At 43.0% G+C, this 23,283-nt stretch overlaps 1 protein-coding gene and 1 long non-coding RNA gene across 8 annotated transcripts in view; both read right to left on the reverse strand.

Moving 5' to 3' along the window:
* LOC311020772 overlaps positions 1 to 16,422 on the reverse strand; it is a 72,423-nt gene extending 56,001 nt beyond the window's left edge. Inside the window, exons 1-4 of one of the 6 annotated variants that reach the window (XR_014597931.1) lie at positions 16,230 to 16,422; positions 13,120 to 13,222; positions 4,414 to 4,544; positions 1,750 to 1,796 (exon numbers count right to left, since the gene is read on the reverse strand). This is a non-coding gene — a long non-coding RNA (uncharacterized lncRNA). The remainder of the gene's footprint in view (positions 1 to 1,749; positions 1,797 to 4,413; positions 4,545 to 13,119; positions 13,223 to 16,229) is intronic. The other 5 variants (XR_014597928.1, XR_014597929.1, XR_014597930.1 and 2 more) reach the window with 5 other exon arrangements.
* A 5,990-nt stretch (positions 16,423 to 22,412) lies between these two features.
* anapc1 (anaphase promoting complex subunit 1) overlaps positions 22,413 to 23,283 on the reverse strand; it is a 59,017-nt gene continuing 58,146 nt past the window's right edge. For both annotated transcript variants that reach the window (XM_084020859.1, XM_084020858.1), the window contains exon 53: positions 22,413 to 22,885. In XM_084020859.1, coding sequence (XP_083876985.1) covers positions 22,743 to 22,885 — 143 coding nt within the window. In that variant the 3' untranslated portion in view covers positions 22,413 to 22,742. The remainder of the gene's footprint in view (positions 22,886 to 23,283) is intronic.

The following is a 23,283-nucleotide window of genomic DNA, read 5'->3' on the forward strand; positions in this document are numbered from 1 at the left end:
TGGATGGGTAAATAGACATAAAGAGATATATTATAATATATTATATAGTCCCGCAGTATTACGGGACCTAAAAAGCAACTTGTGATTAGGGCTGAGCGATTTTATCGATTCTGCGATATAAATCGATATTTTGTTTCCACAGAAAGTATTGATTTTTTAGCCGCGAGTATCGATACATTATATCCCATTCAAATCCCCCTGGCACTCTGCACGCTGCGGCGCGAGACGGCCGCGTAGGATCACGGCCCTTCGCGTCTGGTCCGAACTACACTATCGGTTAACAAGGGCACCAAAAGGAAGCGGGCTCCGTTGCGTGGCTATTCGCGGCGCTTCGGCGGCCAACATGACGCAGGGTTCACGCTGCGTTCACACCGGCCGCCGAAGCGTGTGTGATCCTCTGCCCCCCTGTTCAGACCAGACACGTATTTCTCCGCGACGGTCGACAAGTGCTTCTGCTCAGCTGTTGTTCATTCAGAGCTATTTTTTGGGTAAGTAAATAACCTCATAAAATTAATACGCCATGTTTCTGTAGACACCCAAAACCCCACCCCCTGCCCCGTAGCCAGCCCACTCCGTTGCTCTGTGTGTGTGTGTGTGTGTGTGTGTGTGTGTGCGTGTCTGTGCATGTGTGTGCATGTGCTTTGTAAGTTACAGTTTGCACTTCAATAAATGTAACTTATTTTCTCACCACATCTTTGATTGATTTTGTCCAGCATTTGCAAGCTGTAGACTATCTCTCCAATCAGAGCCATATATTGTGCAATTGATTCTTTCAGTTTGTATTAATTCAATCCAAGTTAATGGAACACTCACAAGATGTCACCAAAATCACACTGTACCTTTAAAATCTTTCAGAAAATGATGTAAGTGTATCAAATCGTATAGCGTATAAAATCGAATCGTATCGCGAGCTGAATATCGTGTATCGTATCGTGAGATTAGTGTATCGCTACAGCCCTACTTGTGATAGATCACTGAAAAGAAACCCCTTTAATCTTCCAAGTGATGATTAAGACAACATAAAATATGTCTACAGCATATGTGCATGTGCAACACATTACTGAACGACACAGGCCATCTGCGCAGGAATGCAGTCGTCACTCAGAGATGAAACTGTGAATCTGGAGAAGAGTCATGTTGTTGACGGTGAAAACTCCTTCCAGCTGCTGTAATATGACCAGGGTACGCATTACTTTCACTTAGGCCCTTCACACAGGTGCGGTCAGTGCGTCATGCCACGATCACATGACTAAGATTGGAGTTTGTGTGCCAAATACACACGATATTTGCCGCAACCTGACCAACAAACCACAAAACAAACCGGACAAATTTGCCCTTGTGGTGCCGATTGCCGTCTGTGATTATCCAGTCTACAATTCTTTTTTCAGCCCATCCACCTCTCAGCTTCTCACACATGCTGTGCTATTTTTTGATCAAGGGGAATACCTCAATATGAGCGGTTTAATTAAAAAAGCAGCACAACAAGTCAAACCCACCAAAGTTTGTTGGTTCATATTTTCCATCTAGCTCCCAAATCCTTCTTGCTCTGTAGCACAGCGTTTTCTCCCCTCTTAACGGAGAAAATAGACAACGTAAAATCCGGATTTCTGAAAATTTCTGCTTGTTTTATGAAGCCTTTTAAAAGCACAAACAAGTCACAGTCGTCTTCCACCAGCCCGGCCACTGAAATCTAAAAGGAGAGACTGCATGCCTTGATATAAAAGAAAAACCCAGCTTGCTTTAACTCACCAGTTTGTCAGTCTTCATCCTCCTCTTCACCAGAAAGTCACTGCAAACTAAAGTGGGCAGAGACAGAGAGAGGAAAAAGAAGAGAGAAGGAATGTTTTAATGACTCTGCAGGAAGCCAGTTATCTTCCCACACACATTACTGAGTGTCCTCCTCATAGAAACACACTCCGATACCTCCGAAGGTCAAGGATGAACCGGCAGGAACAGAGATTCAAAGGAGAGAAGGACACAGAATAAAAGAGAGAAGGGTTAGAATAGAAAAGAGGAATGAAGAGAATGTAGAAAGAAAAGTAGATGACAGGGAGCAGAGAGAGAGAGAGAGAGAGAGAGAGTGAGAGAGACAGAGAGAATGAAATGCATAGCTTGGCTGAGTCATCAGTAATCACCACTTCCTCCAAAGAGCGCTCTACTAATGAGTGGCCAACTTTCTGAGGCAACACACACACACACACACACACACACACACACACAGACACACACCACAAATAATCTTCTACTAAAGCTGCAGTCTTTCTTTTTTGTCCCTCAGCTTTGTGTGTGTGTGTGTGTGTGTGTGTGTGTGTGTGTGTGTGTGTGTGTGTGTGTATGTGTGTGTGTGTGTGTGTGTGTGTGTGTGTGTGTGTGTGTGCGTGTGTGTGTGTGAGCCTGAGAAGTCGACCCATGAACTGACCTCACCATGTGTGTCATGAGAAATGACACGCACTCCGCAGCTACATTCAGAAATAAACAGCGTTTCCCAGAATTCCCAGAGGCGTGGTTTCTTAGCTTTTATCTATCCAGGGAAGGGTCTAGGAATGTGTGTTACTTGAAAGGAATAGTTAGTAATTTGGGAGGGAAACATGTTTGTTTGCTGTCTTTCTGGGAGTGTAAGTCAAGCTGAAATGAAAAACGCCCTTTAAAGCGTTTTAGATCCTATTGTTCACCTACTTAACAATACATGGCCAACAACTTACAAAATATGAGGCGCGCTTACATCAGTTTCTCAGTCAATCATATCATGACACCCATCCATCAATCAATATGAAACTTATAACAGCACTTTCTCTAGCTCTGTGTTGTGATAAGTTTCAGATTGATTGATGAGCATCTTTTCAACCATCAAATCAAATTCCTCCTCACTCAGAAATACTGTATGTCTCCAGGCGAGAGAGAGATACTCTTGAAATGACGTTTCAGCTCCACTTTAAACGGTCAACATGTTAAATTCAGCACAATGTGGGTTAAGCTCTGCTCACAACCCAGCTCCATCAACTGAGAGCAGCTCCAGTCCAGCCAGCTGATGCAGCCTGCCTACTTCTGCTTTACAACCCACCTCCAGCCCTGCCGACCCTTTCACGGATGTCTTTGCTAATGTTAGCTAACATTATATAAATGCTGCTGACATACCTGCCATTGCAGTCACTTCCCTCATTATATCAGATCATCTTCTGAGCAGCATCCGTGGCGAGTTCAGGTTTCACTGTTGGCCTCTGCAAAAGCACTCTTTAACTTCCCTTCGAGACCTCAGGATGTTCACAGTCACTTTCCCCATCTAGTTCCACCACATACACGTAACTGTAGTCATGTACTGCAAACCAGCGTGCACACCATGTCAATAAGTGAGCTTCAGAGCTGAGCTAAGCTAACCACGTGCAGCTCCTTCAATATTGCACAAATTTGACATCAATTCTGTCATCTCAAAATTGCAACCAAGAAGCATATTTAGGGATGAGTGTGATAAGACGTCTGTGGCTCAGGAGGTAGAGCGGGTTAGCCAATGCAGGGCAAGGAGTGGAGACAAGGAGTGGAGCAGCAGCAGCGTCAAAGAGTGACGCCAGGTCAGCAGAGGTCAACCCTGGAAATAAGGCTGATGGTGAAGGAGTTCAAGTCTGGTGCAGTGTGAATCATTACAGATGGAAGTAGCTTCAGTCAGGTTCAGGCCGTTGCAGCAGGTTGTAATTTATCTGAAATCGCTTGGGCTCGACTGTTTCATTTCATGTCAGCCCGACCTGTGACATTTAGGAACTCATCATCCAATCCAGCCCACGGTTTTACGTATTGACACAGCAGCTGATTCAGTTTGAAGTGTTCCACGACCAGTTTTAGCAACCGACTAGAATCCACATCGCCCAAACACCGTGACTCCTGGACGTGGCTTCGACTCTGCCGTCTGGACTCTCAGGACAAATCCGGATTCATTGTGATACGAAGTCATGGGAACTAGGAGCCAGCTTGGTAAATACACACATCCTCCTCTGCAGTTCCCACGCTTTGCCCAACACACACAGACTCGGACATGAGGTCTCGTGCACATCGTGTGTAGTCACACTGGCGGATGAACACCGGTCATTGCACCGGATGCTGCAGTTTCTGCTTTAGACACTTTTACAGTCTGTAAACAATGATGGCAATGTTTGTCAACGGAAGTATTGCATGCAACAGCTTCTCGAGCTGCATAAGGACATAGAGAGGCCATGAAGGTCTGAAATGGGATAGAATAGAATACATCTTTATTGTCCACCACGGTGGAACATTAGAAGAGACCATCTCAGCTGACAACACAGTGGCCACGGGACACCAATAGACCCAGTAGATGCCTAGTTACATGGACCAGTATGACACTGACCTCTTAAATACAGTGAATAGTGGATCATAGTAAAACAGGCTGTAGGGTTGGATACTTACTTTACTGACCTGCAGCTTTACTGACTCACTGCATGATGAGTTTTGAGAAGTGCTGGCTCAGCACAAGAACTCGTTGCGGGAGGATTGTGGGACATTGAGTCTTGAGATGAGTCAAGGAAAACCATTAACACCTAAAACAGATAAACAAGGTCTATCTTTAGTGTCCATGCATGAATGTCACTGTGAAGACATACATACTGAAACAACACTACATTCATTCAACCTCCAGAATGTTTTGTAAGATGCATTAAGATTTAAAAGGGGTTTGTTTGAACCGTACACATGGCTGCTTTATTATCTGATTGGTGCCATAGAAACAGCATACATATATAACCAGGTATGTATGAATACATGTGGATGACATTTACTAATAAAAAAATAACTGGTTAGTGGTCCCTATAATGACCAGTTACAGAATAATAATCTGCAGGAATGCTCCACAATTGTATTTTCCACGTTTAATCCTTAAAGTAATTCTTCCACTCAAAGACCAACCACTGAATATGATTCCAACAACAGCGAAACATAAAAACATGTGTGGTTTATGGTCCATAATAAACAAGAGACTTTTAAAAAGGACAAGACTACAACGGTCCTCTTTATAGAAACATGAAGACTTTCAAGGCTCTGAGCAGGATTTTCCTCCTTAAATGCCATATAATTACTTTTCCTACTAAGTCATTACTTCGTCGTCTGTCCACAGCTGTGTCTGCAGACATTCGGCTTGCATTACTGTAGTATTTCTGGATGTGCAGGACACGTGGTGTACATGTCTCGGTGGGATCGGAATCGGGATCTGAAGAGTGAGGCCAAGGCAGAAGTGCCTTAAACTTGAATTCTCTCTTGCTTGACTGACATGTTGCCACCGTCGTTAGCAATGCAGTTAGCGACTTTAAAACTTAGCTGCAAAGTTGACCTTAGGAAGCTAACTTTGCTAACAGCTTCACACCAGAATCCAGATGGATCCAGATCCAATAAGGCTTGTTTTCTTCTGATCCACCCGTCGCTCGTCCACAGTCCAAATATGGTCACTTCTGCTTGTTGGCTGCAAACATTCCAAGATGAACAATAATGTCGAATTGGAGGCTTCAAAAACCACATCCACGAACCAATGGGGGACGTTGCGATGATACGTCTGTTTCTTATATACAATCTATGGTTCAGAGGAATCTCAATGCAGGACCAAGGCCAAACTAATAAAATAAGTTAATAGGAGGAAAACAAGTGGCGTCATCGCAGTTTTGCACTCGGCAGCTGCCGTTTACGCAGTCTTGGGAAAAGGAGGCGGGAGCGGAGGGGGAATCGCTTGGTTGCAATCAGCAACTTAATAATGCACACTGTTCATTCAAGGCTGTCAGGACACTGGATCACGTGTTTTGTGATCATGTATCGATTTTTAATTTCTGGTTTACATGCAAAGATTCAGGTCACACAAAAAGTAGCGCTTTGATTTTGAGATGCAGAAAAAAGTTACCTTTTGACTCTTTCATGCATGTCAGTGTGTTCCTTTCTATTGACCTTGCTTAGGTTATTGCAACATATTAAATGGTGACATGTATTGTTTTCTTTTTCCTTGTTTTCTCTTGATTCTTGCCAATATGCAGCCTCAACAAACACTGATTACTTTAACATGTACACTCTCATATTACACTATTATTATTTTTATCCAATATGACAATATTCTCAATGTGATATCATTGTTCATATGAACATTGTGTTCAATTTGAATAGTCTGAAATAGCACATTAAGAATGTGCATCTAAATCTGGGTTTTTAGGTCACTTTGTGACACACGTCCTGTTTCCAGCTCTGTGCGTTGAACACAAACCAACCAGCCAACAGTTTGTATAGCTGGAGTAGAGATGCTGCCCAGAGGAAAAGAAGGGCAAACACACCTTCTTTTAATCATCATGAAGGACTTGGATATCAACACCAACCTCTTCAAGAAGGAGGTTGAAGGAATGTTAGAGGAAAGCTGTGTCCTAAGGATGGGACAATATCGGATTTTATTGTGAATCACAATAATAAAAAAAAACTTTTAGAGTTTTAAGTGCATTTTGATCACTAAAAGGTGAAACTCTCTACAACAATTCTGAACTATCATGGTCACTCTGCAGCTCTGGCGTCGTGACATTTGACAGGATATTTACTCAACAGCTCATCATAGCCTCTGGCATACGTTACACTGTAGAGTTTACTCTACTGAGTCTCCCTTGTCTCTCCTCCCACACTCTGTCCGTCTCCCCCAGTCCGGTCTGGGTCCTTGGTCATGAGTCAGAGGGAGCAGAGGATCTGACTCACCCCCTCTGGAGTCTAAACACTCTTAGTTTCCAGGTGGTACAGAGACCATATTGTGTTTCTGATTAGCCTGCCGAGACACTTGGACAGACATCTCATGAGTGTGTGTGTGGTCCTGTGTGACACAAAGAGAGACGATGTGTGTGTGTTTCCACTGATTAACTGAGACCACCTGGTTGTCTCCGACGAGGGTCCATTAGTGAGATACTGGCGTGATGTACTGGACCAGTATCAGCTTATATGACCGGCAACCAGCAAGGCGGGACTGGAACACGTTTAACACTTTACATGCTGCAACCATTCATCGATCAGCTGATTGATAGACAGAAGATTTATCGGCTACCAGTTATGCCGTGTCCTGTTAGGATCCGGTCCAACACACTGTAAAGGCTGTCTGTCTTACATCAACTGCAGTTAACGAGCTGGTTAACGAGACAATTAATCATCAAAGCGATTCCAGGGAGGCTCTGGAAAGCCCCATGTCATGCGGACACTGGTTTATTCCTCCCCACTCACTATGCAGGGAGTTCTACGTAGAGGACTTCATAATGGACTCCTCTGTAAAACTTTGGGAAACTACTCGGCTCATTTTCTCAGCGGTGTTAATTATGTTACTGCTGTCGCACAATTAAAACCTTCCAGGTCAACGGTAGCTGCTGGAGAATCCCTAGTATCCCTTTTTTATTGTAAGTGGATTTCTTGTAATTTAAGTTTCTTTGGTAAGAAGTGATGCAGCGTTTATGTCTAGGGCTTTTATTGTGAAAGGTAAGAATGAAAGGAGGGGTTTACACTGCCATATGTGGAGCATATTTTCCAAAATGAATAAATACATTCAAAGTACTTTATGAATCTACTCTTGTCCGTCTGTCATATTTCCTCCAGAGCAATGCATGATGGTACTTTTCAAGATTAATTGTGGGATGCTTGAAGTCCACTATATATTCTCACTCTCATTTGTACAGCACCACAAACATGGAGAACTCACAATATAGTGAGTAGTGGACTCAAACTCCAATATCACTGTTTAATTTGTAAAACCTAACCTGTCAATAATAATAACTTTATTTATATAGCACCTTTAAAAACAGGATCATCATCCATCTATCAATCCATCATCCATCCATCATCCGTCCATCCATCATGCGTCCATTATCCAACCATCATCATCTGTCCATCCATACATCATCATACATCATCATCATCCATCTGTCCAACCATCCCAGTCTTTCTCAGACCAACCAAGAGTTTCCTCACCTCACCTCGCCCCGAAAAGGAAAACCAGGCCTCCTTATGGAGACAGATCTGGGATGGGAGTCTTGCGACTGCACCTTGGCACATGGGGCACAGCCTGTGGACCCACTACTCCCAGGGATAGGCTTTGGGAGGCTGACCTGGCAGCACAGACTGACTCTTGACTCAAAAACTCCAGCCACCAGCAGTATGACTGTATGGGTTAATACTAAAATATAAACAATTACTGGATGGAGGGCCATTCAATAAAGCGATCTCCTGATTCTTCCTTCACAACAAGGCTCACATTTGGGGCTTTTAGTGAAATATCTCAACAATTACACGATTAATTGACACCAAACGTGTTTAAGACTTTCATGTTCCCCTCAAGACTAAATAAACTGTTGTCAAATGTTTATATCCAGATGATAAACTGATGCAGCATCTGAGAGAAACCAGCATGGCTGCAGAGCCATGAAGTGAAGTTGAAGCAGCGACAAACACCGCCTAAAACGCTGCAGCTGTTCCTAAAACACTAAATAACTTTAAGCTCAGCTCAATCAATATCAACTTGTACACACATACACGCTGAGCTCATCTACTGTGTGAACCAAACTCGGACTGCTTCTCACTGCTCTGCCTCATTGTTGCCTTTAAGTACAGTGATCAATACCTCCAGCTGACACCCGCCAACCAATCAATACCAGCAATTCCTCAGAGGGCGGGGATTCAAACGCTCAGCCTCAGGAAGTGACAGACTTGAGAGGCTCCACAGCACACAAAGGATCAGCTGATGGGAATGATGTGGAGAACGACGCCCTCTTCTGGCAACAACAAGGACAAACACTGAGGCTCGTCAGTGAGACGTTAAGACTTGAAACACTTCCTAAAACCATCCAAGGCAATCAGTTTGGGTGGATACATGTATTACATGTATACGACTTAAGCAGAGCATGAATACAACTTCATCTTGTGGTGTAATTTACATTTACATGTGTGACAGTTTCTTACAGAAACAGAATGCGTTCAGTTGAGAAAAATAATATTGTAGTTGTACTGTGGTATATTTACATTGCGTATTCTATAGACACAGGGCCGACATGTAGAGACAGACAGGTAACCAGTCTATCACAGGGAGACATGTAGACACAGACAGGTAACCAGTCGATCGCAGGGCTGACATGTAGAGACAGACAGGTAACCAGTCGATCGCAGGGCTGACATGTAGAGACAGACAGGTAACCAGTCTATCACAGGGAGACATGTAGAGACAGACAGGTAACCAGTCTATCACAGGGAGACATGTAGAGACAGACAGGTAACCAGTCTATCACAGGGCTGACAAGACAGACAGGTAACCAGTCTATCACAGGGCTGACATGTAGAGACAGACAGGTAACCAGTCTATCACAGGGCTGACATGTAGAGACAGACAGGTAACCAGTCTATCACAGGGCTGACATGTAGAGACAGACAGGTAACCAGTCTAACACAGGGAGACATGTAGAGACAGACAGGTAACCAGTCTATCACAGGGCCGACATGTAGAGACAGACAGGTAACCAGTCTAACACAGGGAGACATGCAAACTCCGCACAAAAGAAACCCAAACCGGGACTCAAACCCGGGCCCCTCTTGCTGTGAGAATTTGGTGTGCCCCAGGGTTTGGTCGTTGGCCCTATGCTCTTTCCTATTAACATGCTTCCCCATGCTGACATCACAAATGCAGTGTTAAATTCTATCCATACATTAATGATGCACAGCTTTAGTGAAGCCAAATCACCTTTTCAAACTTCAAAATGTATAGCTATCTGAAATAAAGAGTTGGGTGGATTTGGATCTGCTGATAAATGTAAATGTTGTTTGACCATGCCAAAAGGACTCATTTAAGGATTTGTGTGTTACTATAAGTGACTGTACTGTTAGAGAGTGATTTTTGACCCGACATTCCAGTCCCACATCAAGTCTTTAACCAAAACAGCATGCTTTCATCTCAGTAGCATTCCTACAGTTTGACAGATTGTATAATTGCGTGATGCATTCTTCTGTGTCATCCAGATGTAATGACTGTAATGTCTTGTTATCTGGCCTCTCTAATTGTGCCACTAGAGGTCAGAATCCTACAAAAAACGAGAAACTGTGATCACACAACACCCGTTCTGGCCTCTACACTGTGCATTAGAAACTGTGTTTTAGCAACAGCAGAATTACTCTAATCAGATGTGGATGCGTCCCCTAAACGTCATGTCTTGGTGGAAAGACACAGGGTCTGTCCACCAAGTGGTGATGTAAGCCTGCGTGTAGTACAAGGAAGCAACATCAGCTCGGTTCATACAGCTGAAAGCCAACAAAAGGAGAATGTAGAAGGATTTTTTTTTTTACCTTTTCAAACCATAAACTGATTTACTGTCAGAAACTTTTCTTCGTTGGTAATATTGTGATATAGCTGTTTTTAAGAATGAGAAGTAGAGCACCTCAACATGCACAAAACAGCCATATTTGCTCATTTTAGTGGACTGTGGCTTTGACCTGTGACTTCCCCATCCAGTGCATGCTCACAGGAAATTGTTGCAGCATCAGCTCAATGACATAAAAGCAGATATGTAAATGCTCCACATTTTCCCATGAAAAGATAAGCAGTTGACGCTTGATAACTTGTTTTTTGTGAACAGAGTTTCAGGCTCCACCACCACTTCCTCTGCTGTAAAGCCACTGGGTGCAGGTCTTTACTGGAAACCAGTAGCTCTGACTAAAAACCCCACTGTAGCAGCACACGGCGCATCGCAGCAGCCGTTACCCAGCTGCACCCTGTGGCAGCATCTTACTGGAAACCAGAGTGGTCGCCCAACAAACCCTGCACGTGAACACCTTTATGGGGTTACTGCTGCAGAGCAAGTCAGAGTGGAATCAGGAAGAGGGTTTGTTTCGCCATTCAGTTGTGAACATGAAGCAGTTACAGTCTGACTGAACTGGAAATGAGAAGAAACCAGTTCCTGATGGTCTCATAACTACTGGCCCAAAGCACCTAAAAGTACAATATTGGAACAAAAGGAACATTGACATTTTTTTTCTGCAATAGGCTTTATGTCTCCTGTTGCCTAAACCGAATGTTTTTTGTTTTTTTGCCTAAACCCAAAGTTGGTTTTGTTGCCTAAACCTATCGTTGGTATTGTTGCCTAAATCCAACGTTTGTTTTGTTGTGTAAACCCAACAAAGGATTTGTTGCCAATACCCAACGTTGGTCTTATTGCCTAAATCCAACGTTGGTTTTGTTGCCTAAGATGTGCCGAGTGACACAACGAAATGTGTGTCACTCATCATGAAACCAAGATGAGACATCCAAAGACATGCAGGATGGGGATAGGTTAATTGATGACTCTAAATTGCCCCTAGGTGTGACTGTGGGTGTGAATGGTTGTCTGTCTCTACATAGATAGATGTAGAGACAGACAACCCTGTGATAGACTGGCGACCTGTCCAGGGTGTACCCTGCCTTCACCCAATGACAGCTGGGATCGGCTCCAGCCCCCCCGCGACCCTGAATACAGGATAAGCGGTAGACAATGGATGGATGAATGGATGGATGCAACCAATAGACTTAATTGTTCCACCGTTTCGTGAAACTGTCTGGCAGTGGCAAAGAGTGAAGGAGGAAGTCAGGTTATGTGATATAAAGAGAAAAAGGTCAGGCTGATGGGTCAGAAAACACAGGACTTTCACCCATGAGACTGGTGTCCGTGTCTTATTTTAAGTCAGGTCACATTACATAACTTACATTGTGTACATAACACAGACTATTTAACAACTAAAATACATTTTTTTTGTGCTGAGAGCCGATTTCTTGTTTTCAGTGCAGCTTTCTTCCCTTGGTGGATTTTTCCATCATGTCCACTGAAAAACAGGATTGCTGCTGAACACACTTTCACTTTGGCCCCAAAACAAGAAGATAAAAGGTTGCAGCTGGCTGCAGGAGCGACAGGTATGCACACACACACACACACACACACACACAGATTCAAACATTGAGCATGAACAAACTCATAAAGCCCACACACACACTCCCACACGCAGGTCAGTGAATGCATTCTTTTGCACACACTGAACCAATACTCTCGTCAAGTGAAAATTTCATTATGCAAATGTTGTGGTTTAACCTCAGTTGAAGGATCTCGTTTCTCACCAACCCCCATAAGAAAACACTCGAAGCCCATTGGCTGATCTGAAATATGCAACACGACGCCCGCCGAGCCACAAAAAGGCTGCTGTTACTAGTTCCTGAAAAGTTTAGATGCGTTATGTCAAAAAAGAGGCGCGGCAGTGAAGGAAGAGGAAGTGCTGTCCTATCTGACACGTGTTGCATTAACATGAACTACACACTTACTGTATGCTCTATAAAGCTGTCAATCAACATCTAAACACCATGGCAACGCCATGCCTGTAACACTGGAGACTCCTGAGGGTCCAATAAAAGCAAAGCTTCCAAATATTAGCTGGTGTTAAGTTTCCTGATGCACTTTGCAAAGGAGACACATTTCAGTGTGATCGGGGCTAAACTTACAATAATCACCATGTTTTGTTCTGAACTAGTAAAAAGACACTCACTGTGGCTCAGAGGCAGAGCGAGTCATCGTGGGTTCCACCCCCACTCCACATGTCGAAGTGTGCTGTGCCATCAGTGTGTGAATGATCCTGGTGGCACTTGCATGGCAGCCTCCGCCATCAGAGTATGAATGAATGGCTGAATGCTGACCGGTAATGTAAGATGCTTTGAAGTGGCTCATAGTGACGGCAGCTGTTGTAAACATGCTAAAAGTTACTATGAGCTGAAAGTCAGCAGTTAACACGGTCACTAGTTAAACTGAAAAAGGATCCTGTCTGAATTCTGTAGAAGTCGATTAGAAAAATCGATTCTGAGAAACATTTTAAGACGTTTAGATGCTGCTAACAGTTTTTATTCAATGCTGAATTCCACATTGGTCCCATTAATGAGAGTGCATGATGATCAGCAGACATGCTCTCTGTGTAGCTTTTGATTGGATGTTGGACGTTAGTCACATAAAGACATCTCCAGAGAAATCCCAGTGAATGGTGAGGCAAAGTATTTTCAACTGGCGTCTTTTGTCTGTGCTTAAAAAATAAATATACTATATGATATGATATTAGTTAACATGTACGTACGTTTTCCTTTCCTCCTGATCAGCTTCATGTCTGGTTGCTTGGGATGCAAAACGGTGCAAGTGACAAGAGGAAGCTGGTGCTGCTGAGGTCACTAGCACTAGCACTGAGGAAATGACACACACACACACACACACACAGTGAAAGAACACACTTGTTTCAATAAAGCTGCATGAATAAAACATGCAAACACCGTCCCTGAGGCGTCTCTTCCTCAAACACTCACTCAATATTCCGCTCCTATCCGGGTTCACAGCTCTAAACCTCGGTCTGCAGCCACATGAATGGAGGGAACAGGGGCAGGGAAACCCCACGTCACTCATTGTGAAACTCACACACACACACTCACACATCACCCTGCATGGTCCACCTACATCTTCACTTCTAACGAGTCCAACCGGTGCAGATATGAGGTGGCGACGTGACGACGAGCTACAGGAAGTCAATAGAGCACTGAGCCATGTGAGCTCAGACTATTTCTAAATATGTTCTATCAAGTCTCACCATCAATGGCTCAGGCTGATGCACTGAATCCTCACTGCTATCATGAGGCCAACACTGTTACAGTGGAAGTCAAGCAGGCCACCATCACACTCAGTGGATGAATGTGATGGTGGCTCATTTAGACGGAATAACTTAAACGTTTCCTGAAGTCCCATTTTTACTTAAACTAAACAGATTTAAGTTCCCTCACTTACAACAAGGAGTGTGGTGAGGAGTTAAAATACTGTTGGAATTATCAATGTAATGTCACAGCAAAGAGGAACAGAGAATGAGAATGTTGAAATCTCTGGCAACGGTCAACTTATGTTGCAACTAGTGCCGAAACTGACAAATATTTTCATTGTTGATTCATCTTTTGTATATGAGTGATGTTCATATGTGCAGCGCCCAACAAGCTCTGTGTCTAACTATTAGAAGAAAGTGGTATTATTAGTGGTGTTATACTTAACTGAAGTTTTGCAAAACTATGCTATGACAACAGTTTTGGTAAATGCAACTTATTTCTCAAAACTGAATTTTATTTTGTATTTTTGCAGTTGAGATGGATGTCGGGGAGATATTTTGTTAGATATCTTTTCCATGTTTATAGTAAATAAGTTGAGAAAAAGAATAGAATAGAATTGAAGATGATATGTGGCATTATATTACAGATAATAACCCATGGATGGCAGAACAAATACACACACAAAGTGTTTTAGCTGGTTAGCTGTCGTGTTTGTTATATTTCTATTTATTTCTGCGAGTGCAGGCAGCTTAAAAACATTCTTGCTGTGTTACGGCGCCTGTAGAACACAGATCTGATGACTTTAGACTCCACAAAATCAAAAACTTGCAACTACACTTTGTTTGAACCAATCCAACAAAATCCAATCACGTTGCAGGAGGGAACCTTGAAGAACCAGCGTTCGGTTACTGAGTGCCAGTCAGAAATAAATCAAACCAAAGATAATTTTGTTTCATACAAAAACGAATAACAAAATCAAGAACAAAAAGATAATTGCAGAATCATGCAATCCGATTGTTGATTTGAGACACATCCTGTCTACATCAGTGGAGCTGAGGGGGAGCAGTTTAAAGTCCCGGCAACCCACAACCAGCCCGACATGGTCATCATCACACGTCTCCATCCTCCATACACGGCTTTATTTCTTAATAATACTTCAGAAGTTATTTTCGAGAGGAGAAATAGGAACACCCTGACAGGACACATTACAAACTGTCATGGGATGTTCACGGTCGAGCACAGGAGGCTCTACAAACCACCCAGAACATGGGTACCATCTATCAGCATCAGTGATATTGGTGACGAGAGGTATAAATTAACATTTGGTTTGGGACTCAAAAGTTACGGTCCCAGCTGTGTTTGAAAGCACCACCGCGACTACTAAATGGACCTTGAGGCAAACTGTTGTGTGAACTTGGCCTACTTGTCCTGTGAAGTTGTAAAAAACAGAATCTGACAAGGCAAAGTAACAGTATTTGTTATCAATATCTCATTTTATGTTGAATATTTCACTGTAACATTTAGGGGTGTGAATCAACAGAGGCATATTGTCACGATACTTCTTATTGTCACGATACTTCTTATTGTGATTTTAAACATTCTGCAATTAATTCACTTTTTTCATTTGTAAAATATGAGGTTTGTGAGAATCTGTTTTATAGGATTAAGTTTACACTTGGTTCATCATCAATCATGACCCACTCCCTGCCAAACGTGCTGACTCCACCCATGACCACACCAGAGAAAACAGCCCCATCTAGTGGACTGAATAATCAATTGTTACCAAAAGGTTTACTGCATATTCATAAATATTTAGTTTGTTTTTTTATTTATATTTATATAAGATTTATACTACTTATATTATTTATACTTTATACTAAGATTTATAATCCATGTAGTGATACAATATTATAAAATATTGCAATACTATGATAACCAAATAACATTTGCTTGTCACAAATTATAGTTAATTTCAAATGAAATGTCAGATTCTTTCATCATCATTCATTCTAGACACATTGAATCTTCATTTGTCTGTCTCTATTTTCAGAACGTCTAAACAAATGATTAGAGTAAGGGCACAATCAGTTGTGTGTCATTGAAGTCTGATCACGTTTGTCGTTTCCGACGGCGCTTGAACGCAGCAATGACTTCCCTTTCAGAAAGTATTGAAGAAGTGACGCCCAAGTTTCTCTCTCGTCTCCAGGTGGTGACGCTCACCAACCAAACTTCACATGACTATAAAAAGAGAAGTCACGAGAACATAAATAATCCCCGGCGGTGACGCGTTCGCGGCTGCAGCAGCGCTCAGGACAAAAGCAAGTCAAAGAGAGGCGCTGCACATCAACTCATTAAGTAACTTTTCTAAAAAAAAAAAAAAAAGACAGCAAAGGAAGAGGAAGAGCGGGTTACTATCTGACACCGCACACTTCCTTTTATCTTTGCACTAAAAGCACATTGCACAAAAGAGCTGCTCGGACTTCTTACAGTTATCACTTTCTGTTCGGTGATGAAAAGTCACTGTGAAGTTGCACAAGTTGAGCATATCAAAGTGACAAAGTGCTTCCTCGCCTGGTGTTTGGTAGAGAACACAGAGAAAACTCACCTCACATCATCACTGGCGCCCAAAGCCGTCTCCTCTGCTCCAACACCTGCAGCTCACTCACTTTCTGTCACTGTCAAACTTTTGCAGTGCGCAAGAAAAGTCGCGCAGCAAACCATGTGCGCGTTTTCCCCCTCTCCTCTCTAACCGTCTCCGACAGCAGCCCTGCGTCGCTGCACCATTCATACTGAAGTGGCCGCAGGACGCAGCGGCGCTCAACTATTTTCGCTATTTCTGGTCACACCCACCTGTCAGCCGGTCCTGCCTCTGCGCTGCACCCTCAGCGGGAGTGGAGCTCCGCGACACGTCACACACACGGCATCAGCCACGTTTAGGAGCAACATTTCTGAGCAACGTCAGTCAGACTACTTCTGCTGTGAAACACACCAATTAACGTGGACGTGTAACTTTCCCAGCTTGGTGTTTTAGATATAAAGAAGGATATACAGAAGTACTGATCATAAGCAGGAGCGCCAAGAGATTTTGGGCCCTCCAACCTTTAACTCAGAGGGGCCCCTCTTAATGCTGGGATCATTGGATAGACACAAGCGTCTGAAATAAATCAACCAAACCCAAGAAATCTCAGAGGCACTTGTGATTCTGAATTAAATTTCAAGGCAATTCATCATTAGGGGAACAACACTATGTGAGGCCATGTTTCTGTTACCATAGAAACAGTAGGCTATAGGAGTTGAATGGACACCGAACTGTATTTAGTGGTCATGTGACTAGTGCAAAAGAAAATTGTCATTGTTGAAGGTTGGCATGGTGACGACACATCAGTGGGGCCCGAAAGTGATGCAGCAGCTCACAGAAAGAGAGAGGACCTCACCTCAGTGAATCCACCACTTGACGTAAGTCGGTTTACTTTATACAGAAGTGGCCCGCTACAACGGTCACAGTGACAACAGTGGCTACACATAAAGATGGCCGCTGCTCTGACCATCTGCAACCATCATTTGAATGGGAATGTCTGTCCTACTACTTTTATTTCCACTCTCAATAAACCCATACAAACTAAAGTGATAGCTCAATAACACGGTTGACATCGGACACATGCAGAGATCGTCCGTCAGCCGTCTCCACCTACTAAGAATACAGAACTTGACGCAGAGATATGCAAAGCCGTCATGCACATACACATGTTGAGAGGAAGTAAAAGCAGAAGTTGTGTGAAGAACCGAGGTCCTTCCCAGCACCGCGTTTATTTGAGCTCTTGATGCCAGAGCAGACAGACTATTAATAGAGAAGACAAAGTGTCCCCGTCACCGCTCTGCATGCTGGGAGTGTCACTAATTGTTCCCGATCAACCTCAGTGGGATCACAGACACGATGACTTCCTCTTGTGGACACGTCACGTGTGAGGAAAGCAGCTTGTAGCGTTGGCCTGCTGGAGAAAAGCACATGCACAGATGTTTATGTTGCACGCTTTAAAATAGACAACTTGATCTCAAGGTGCTTTACACACAGGGTAAAAACAATGGAGAGTCAAATAGACCATAAACTAGGGTATGCTTTAGGGCGGGGCTACCTTGTGATTGACAGGTCACTTATCTACTCCATGCAACCAACCAACCAATGCAGTTAGCTACGTAGTTGAATTTAACACTTTGCTGTAAAGTTGACCTTGAACTATGAAGCTAACCTTGTGAACAGATTCAGCCTAGAATCCAGATGGATCCAGATCTAGGAAGGCTGCAACTCGGAGGGCTGATTCTGTCGTCAGATCCACCCGTCGCTCCTCTGCAGTCCAAATATGGTCACTATCATAATCTGGTTGCACAGCATCATATGAAATCTGCCCAGTTTGCATGGTAACTGATCACAGGAAGAGCAGTAAGGCGTTCCTTTGACATCCAGACTAAACCAATTCACCTCAGAGGTGTGCAGACTTACATTAACTGTAATGGTTTCACACAACCCAGTAATAAATGTCACTTATGCCCTCTTGGTTCTCAGCCCTCGATACGTCTGTGAAAGTATACCTTCCCAGTAGTATGAATGAATTGTGTTTTATTCGGTAGCATTGCGGTTTGATAGCAACCTCCCCTCTTCACATTCCCCATCTCCTAGACCTTCTTAACAGCCAATAGCCTTAGCTTAGCTTAGCATACAGAGTGAAAACAGATAACAGCTACGCTGACAATGTTCACATTTCAGCCAAGAGATATTTACAGAACACAAACCATCAGAAAACCACAAATTATACACCAACATCACATGACGTGTTAATGAGTGCTTTCTTCTTTGATGTTGTGGTCACATTTTTAAATGACTCGACAGAGGCGGGGGGGTACGGGTCCTTGTGAAGGTGTTTGTGTTCATGCTCTTCAGTTCTGTGTGGTGACGTGAGAGAAGCTGAAGGGCTGGAGGCGTGTTCACCGTGACACACTTAGATTATTGTGGAAACATACGACAAGACATTTTCCCACAGGCTCATCACAAGACTCCCACATTGTTATTGGTACGATTCCAAGAAGAGGATCAGTATTATTGATTCAATGTCGAGATCATCCATTGGTCAGAACACCAGCGCTGGAGCTGATGAAGGGACAAACAGTTCCTCTTGTTACGCTGTGATTGTTTTCTGATGGTCACCATCTTGCTTTTTGACAGTCCTGTTGCCCTGGTTTGTTTGGTCATCCCCATCCTGGTTTCAACCATTGACCATCATGTGCTGGGGGTTAACTGAAACAATTTAGAGGAAATTAAGAGCATCAGAGGCTTTGTGTACACAAAAATAAATAATCGGGATACAAACAGGTGTATCTTCATATCCCGACTGATAGGCTGAGAGTCCTTATAGTGGGTTTTCTTCTGAGCACCAGCAACTTTTTCCAACTGCTCCCAATGAGGAGAGTGTCTGTGGCCTCCTAGGGGGAAAAGTGCTGCACTAACATCTGTTTCTCACTTGCAGCAGGTCCGAGTGCTTCTTTTTGAATGTCTCCAAACTCCAAAAGACACCAAGTCACCATGAAGTGCACTCTAGCGTCTGTCAGCGATTTCCTACCAGAAAAAATAACCTCTATACGGACGATGAGTGAGGAGAAATTGCAAGAATTGACCTGTGAACAAAGTCTCCGACACTCGCACCAAAACTCTCTAGACCAGAGATCTTCAACAAGGGGTCCGCAACCCCTAGGGGGTCCGCATAGTTACTGCAGGGGTTCCCCACAATGATTTGATCCCAATTTATTTGAATGACTTAGCATCGTATACATGCATCATTACAAAGTACTTATATACATGGCACTACAGGCTGCACTTCACATTATTATTGGCCTGGTTTAATAAGCAACACAATTTTATACAAAGTGGTGAACTGTCCCTTTAAGATTTGAGTCACGTTGGTTTTAATCGGGTTTTCTATTTGAGTGTTATCTGCTGGTATTTTTAATCTAGAAAGCAACCACAATAAAATGAAGTGAGATTAGTTTCACTTTCACCGCCTTGTGATACTTTGTCCCTCTTTGGCTCCACGTCTTTTAGAACCACCAGACTTGGATTCCTGTTAATGGCGAACTCTCATAGTTTTCTGGTCATGTGACCTTTCCCTGGAATGTTTGTGAAGGTGTGTTGACTGAAAGTGTTTCCAGGAAAGCACACACTCATCAGCAAGTTCAACACAGCGAGACGCTGGAGGGATGGTTATCTTCTAAATTACAGTCAGACTCGCTCCTTATATTAACATGTTACCTATAGCTGCTTAACAGTGGGATGATTAAGTTTGCCTGTTTTGTTTTCTCGAATACAAATGATTCATTTATTTATAGATGTATGTTTATTATTATATATTCTTCATTTTGTAGCATTAAAGCTGCATTTTATCATCAATAAAAGGAACAAGCTAAGACAACATCAGCCGTGTTTCTACCAAGAAGCTGCTGTCCGGCTTTGATCCCTTTTCTTGCTTGACTGTCACCTGACTGATTTTTGCCTGCGGCAGGTGGAGCTGAGTACAACAGAGCACGACACCTTTTAGGACCAAAATGTTCTAATTAACTTTTAATGTGCTTTTTAACTTTTACGCTAACAGCTATAAGTGAAAACATGCTGTGGTAGTGACTTTGACTCTAAATGGACCATAATGTACTAACTGAACATCATGCTGTATCGGAGAAGACTTGAAACTAGAGATTGAGATCATCAATCAAGTGAGAAGTAAGGCCATTTACACAAATTACCCATATAGACCTCCATACAACCAGAGAGAAGCTTCACTCTGAAGAAGCTTCAGGTTTCTGCCTGAATAAAAGATGCTAAAACGCTCCAAGAGCTGAGGGGAACTGTGGTTGGGTTTGCAACCGTGGACGACACATTCACATAGCAGTGCAGTTTTGTTGACATTGTTGTTGAAAAAATATTGGTAAGTGCAGCTTTACATGTCACAGAAATTGCAGTACAACAGAAATAACCACCAAACATCTAAATAAAACTCCACACTGCAGGCGTGGGTCCAAAAGTATTTTGGGGGCTTTGTCAAGGTTAGAGTGCTGATGAACGGCCCAGAGCGAAACAAATGTGTTATATTGTGTGCTTTTGTCCTCTAAACCAGAGGAATCCTCAGCATGAGGAAGAGCAGACTTGCAACACATAGAAAAAACATCACTATAACCTGCTTTATGTGCAGCTAATCCACCACCACCATGAATTAAAGAAATGACTCATGCAAGCTTGGAAATGTAAAGGATGAAATGTTGACTTTGAGGTTCCTGCATTTGAACCTTTTGACATCTCACATTTAGCGTCAGGGTTGTGCTGCTCTGTGGGCTGCAGCTCTGTGAGGAGGGCGTGGACATCTTGTTTGTTCGGATGTTTTCCATTTCGCTGGAATGTCCTCAGAGCTGCTGGTTAGAAATTATCTAAGCCTCCCACGTACCAACAAAATCACAAGACAGTTTTCAGACACAAAATACCAGACTTTAAAAGCTATGTGTTAAGTTCAGTTCGACATTGTGGGACCAACTGCCACCTTAAATGTTATGCTGTGTTCATATTTATGTAGGAAAGTTCAAAGTTGTCTGAAAACAACGCTGGCATTCAGCTGCAATGTTTTGTAGAAAACAGGCCAACCCAGAAGGTAACATGGTGACCCAGAATGAAACGGGCCTACCCAGAAGGAAACAGGGTGACCCAGAAGGAAACTCTGCCCAAATCCAGAAGGAAACAGGGCAAACCAGAAGGAAACTGTCCAAACCCAGAAGGAAACGGGCCTACCCAGAAGGAAACAGGGCGACCCAGAAGGAAACCGGGCGACCCAGAAGGAAACAGGGCGACCCAGAAGGAAACGGGGCGACCCAGAAGGAAACAGGGTGACCCATAAGGAAACACTGGCTGCTGCCGACTGGATCTGTAAATGTTAAATTTTCAATTCTATCCAGAACCTATGTGCTCATTAATGTTCACAGTTAAACTTCAACAGAATGTCTGAACAAACCCTTATGACGGATTTATCCTGCTTTATCGCCTCATATATGTAAAGAATGATCGCCATGACAACATCAGCACTGTGTGGTAACATGGCAATCAAGAAAAACATGGGTTTATAAAAGTTTTGATGTTTTGTGGTGTGGTTGTATGATGAATAGCCAGCGTAATTTTAATTACAGACAGAATGTATGCTCATTTCAAAGCCACCAGACTCCAATGATAAAAGCAGTGATTTTACCTCTCAGAACACAGAAGTCATACAATAACATAAACTAACTGTTGGAGGCAGGGGTAGACCAGCAACTCTTGAGTTCGGAGGTAAAATCGACTGTTTTTGACGATGGAGTCTTGTGGGTTTGAAGAGAGCATGCATCCCATCCCTACAAATTCCGCCTACTGTAAATACTACACTAAAGTACGATGAAGTACCTCATCCAACACATCACAACTGCTATATATTCAATCCTGCCTGCAGCGCGGGGCTTTTCATTTCTTTTGTGAAGCCAGTAGTTATAATTCCCTTGTTCATTATTGTTTTTATGCATTTGTCCATATGTTGCATCACTTTACAAAACGCCTTAATAAGAGTGAACATCAGAGGCAGTTGTCTGACATCATAAAGCATGCCAAGGGACCAGTCTCAGAGTTGTTTCCCAAAGACATTTTAAGGTTGTTTTTTTTACTCATTACTAAGAAGAAAACGGTTTGGGAACCATCAGGACACAGGAGAGACCACAGTATTCACGAGATGTTCATGTACTTTTCTGTTTTATTGTCTTCTAGTCCTGACAACACAGAAACCTGGCCTCAGCAGAGTCCTCACAGGCGGCATGGATTAGACCAGTCCTTCCTAGTGTACCAGTGAATTCATCTTCTGGATTAGTTGCTGCATCATAACTGCAGACTAAACTTTCTTTACATGTAAAAAAACCCAACCATAATAGAAACATTATGTTACAAAACTCTAATATTAGTTATAAGAGGCTGAGAGTGAACAGTTCTTCTCAGGTCACATTCTGTCCCAGCTTCAGGTACAGCTAGTATGGCTGCTCTGAGAGGCTCCCAGCCAGTTGACTAACATCAGGATCAAAATGCTTGTAGAGGGAGGCCCAGCAGGGTCTGTGCTCCAGATGCAGGGCCCAGCAGTATGGGGACCAGTCTCAGCAGGTCTCTTAGAGGGATGTTCAGCTGGCTGCTACAAGACAATAAATCCCCCAGTGAGCTGCAGCCTGTGGGGACAGAGGACAGAGCGTCAGACGAGTCTTCTTCAGTACAAACACCATGCAAGGAAGATCAGGAGAAGTCCAGAAGAAATATTACTCTGCAACTACTCAACTGCTCCATTCAAAATCCTTTCAAAGGTTGTATATTATACATTATCAGATAAATGAACTTCAAGTATTCAACATAAAAGCATATTACAGACATATTTTTAGATTTGACTTTATAGAGAGGCTTAGTCTCGCCCCTTCAGGTGTCCCCCATGCAACCTTGTTTCAGAAAAAATATGCTTGGCAGTCAATGGCAAGAGGAAATAATTGTTTGATCGCCATTTGAATTGTACCATGAATCAGACATATGATGTTTGTCAATGTGGAAGATCATTTTGCACAACAATAAAGTCTCA

Source organism: Eutrigla gurnardus (assembly GCF_963514095.1).
Source record: "Eutrigla gurnardus genome assembly, chromosome: 11".
Lineage (NCBI taxonomy): Eukaryota > Metazoa > Chordata > Actinopteri > Perciformes > Triglidae > Eutrigla > Eutrigla gurnardus.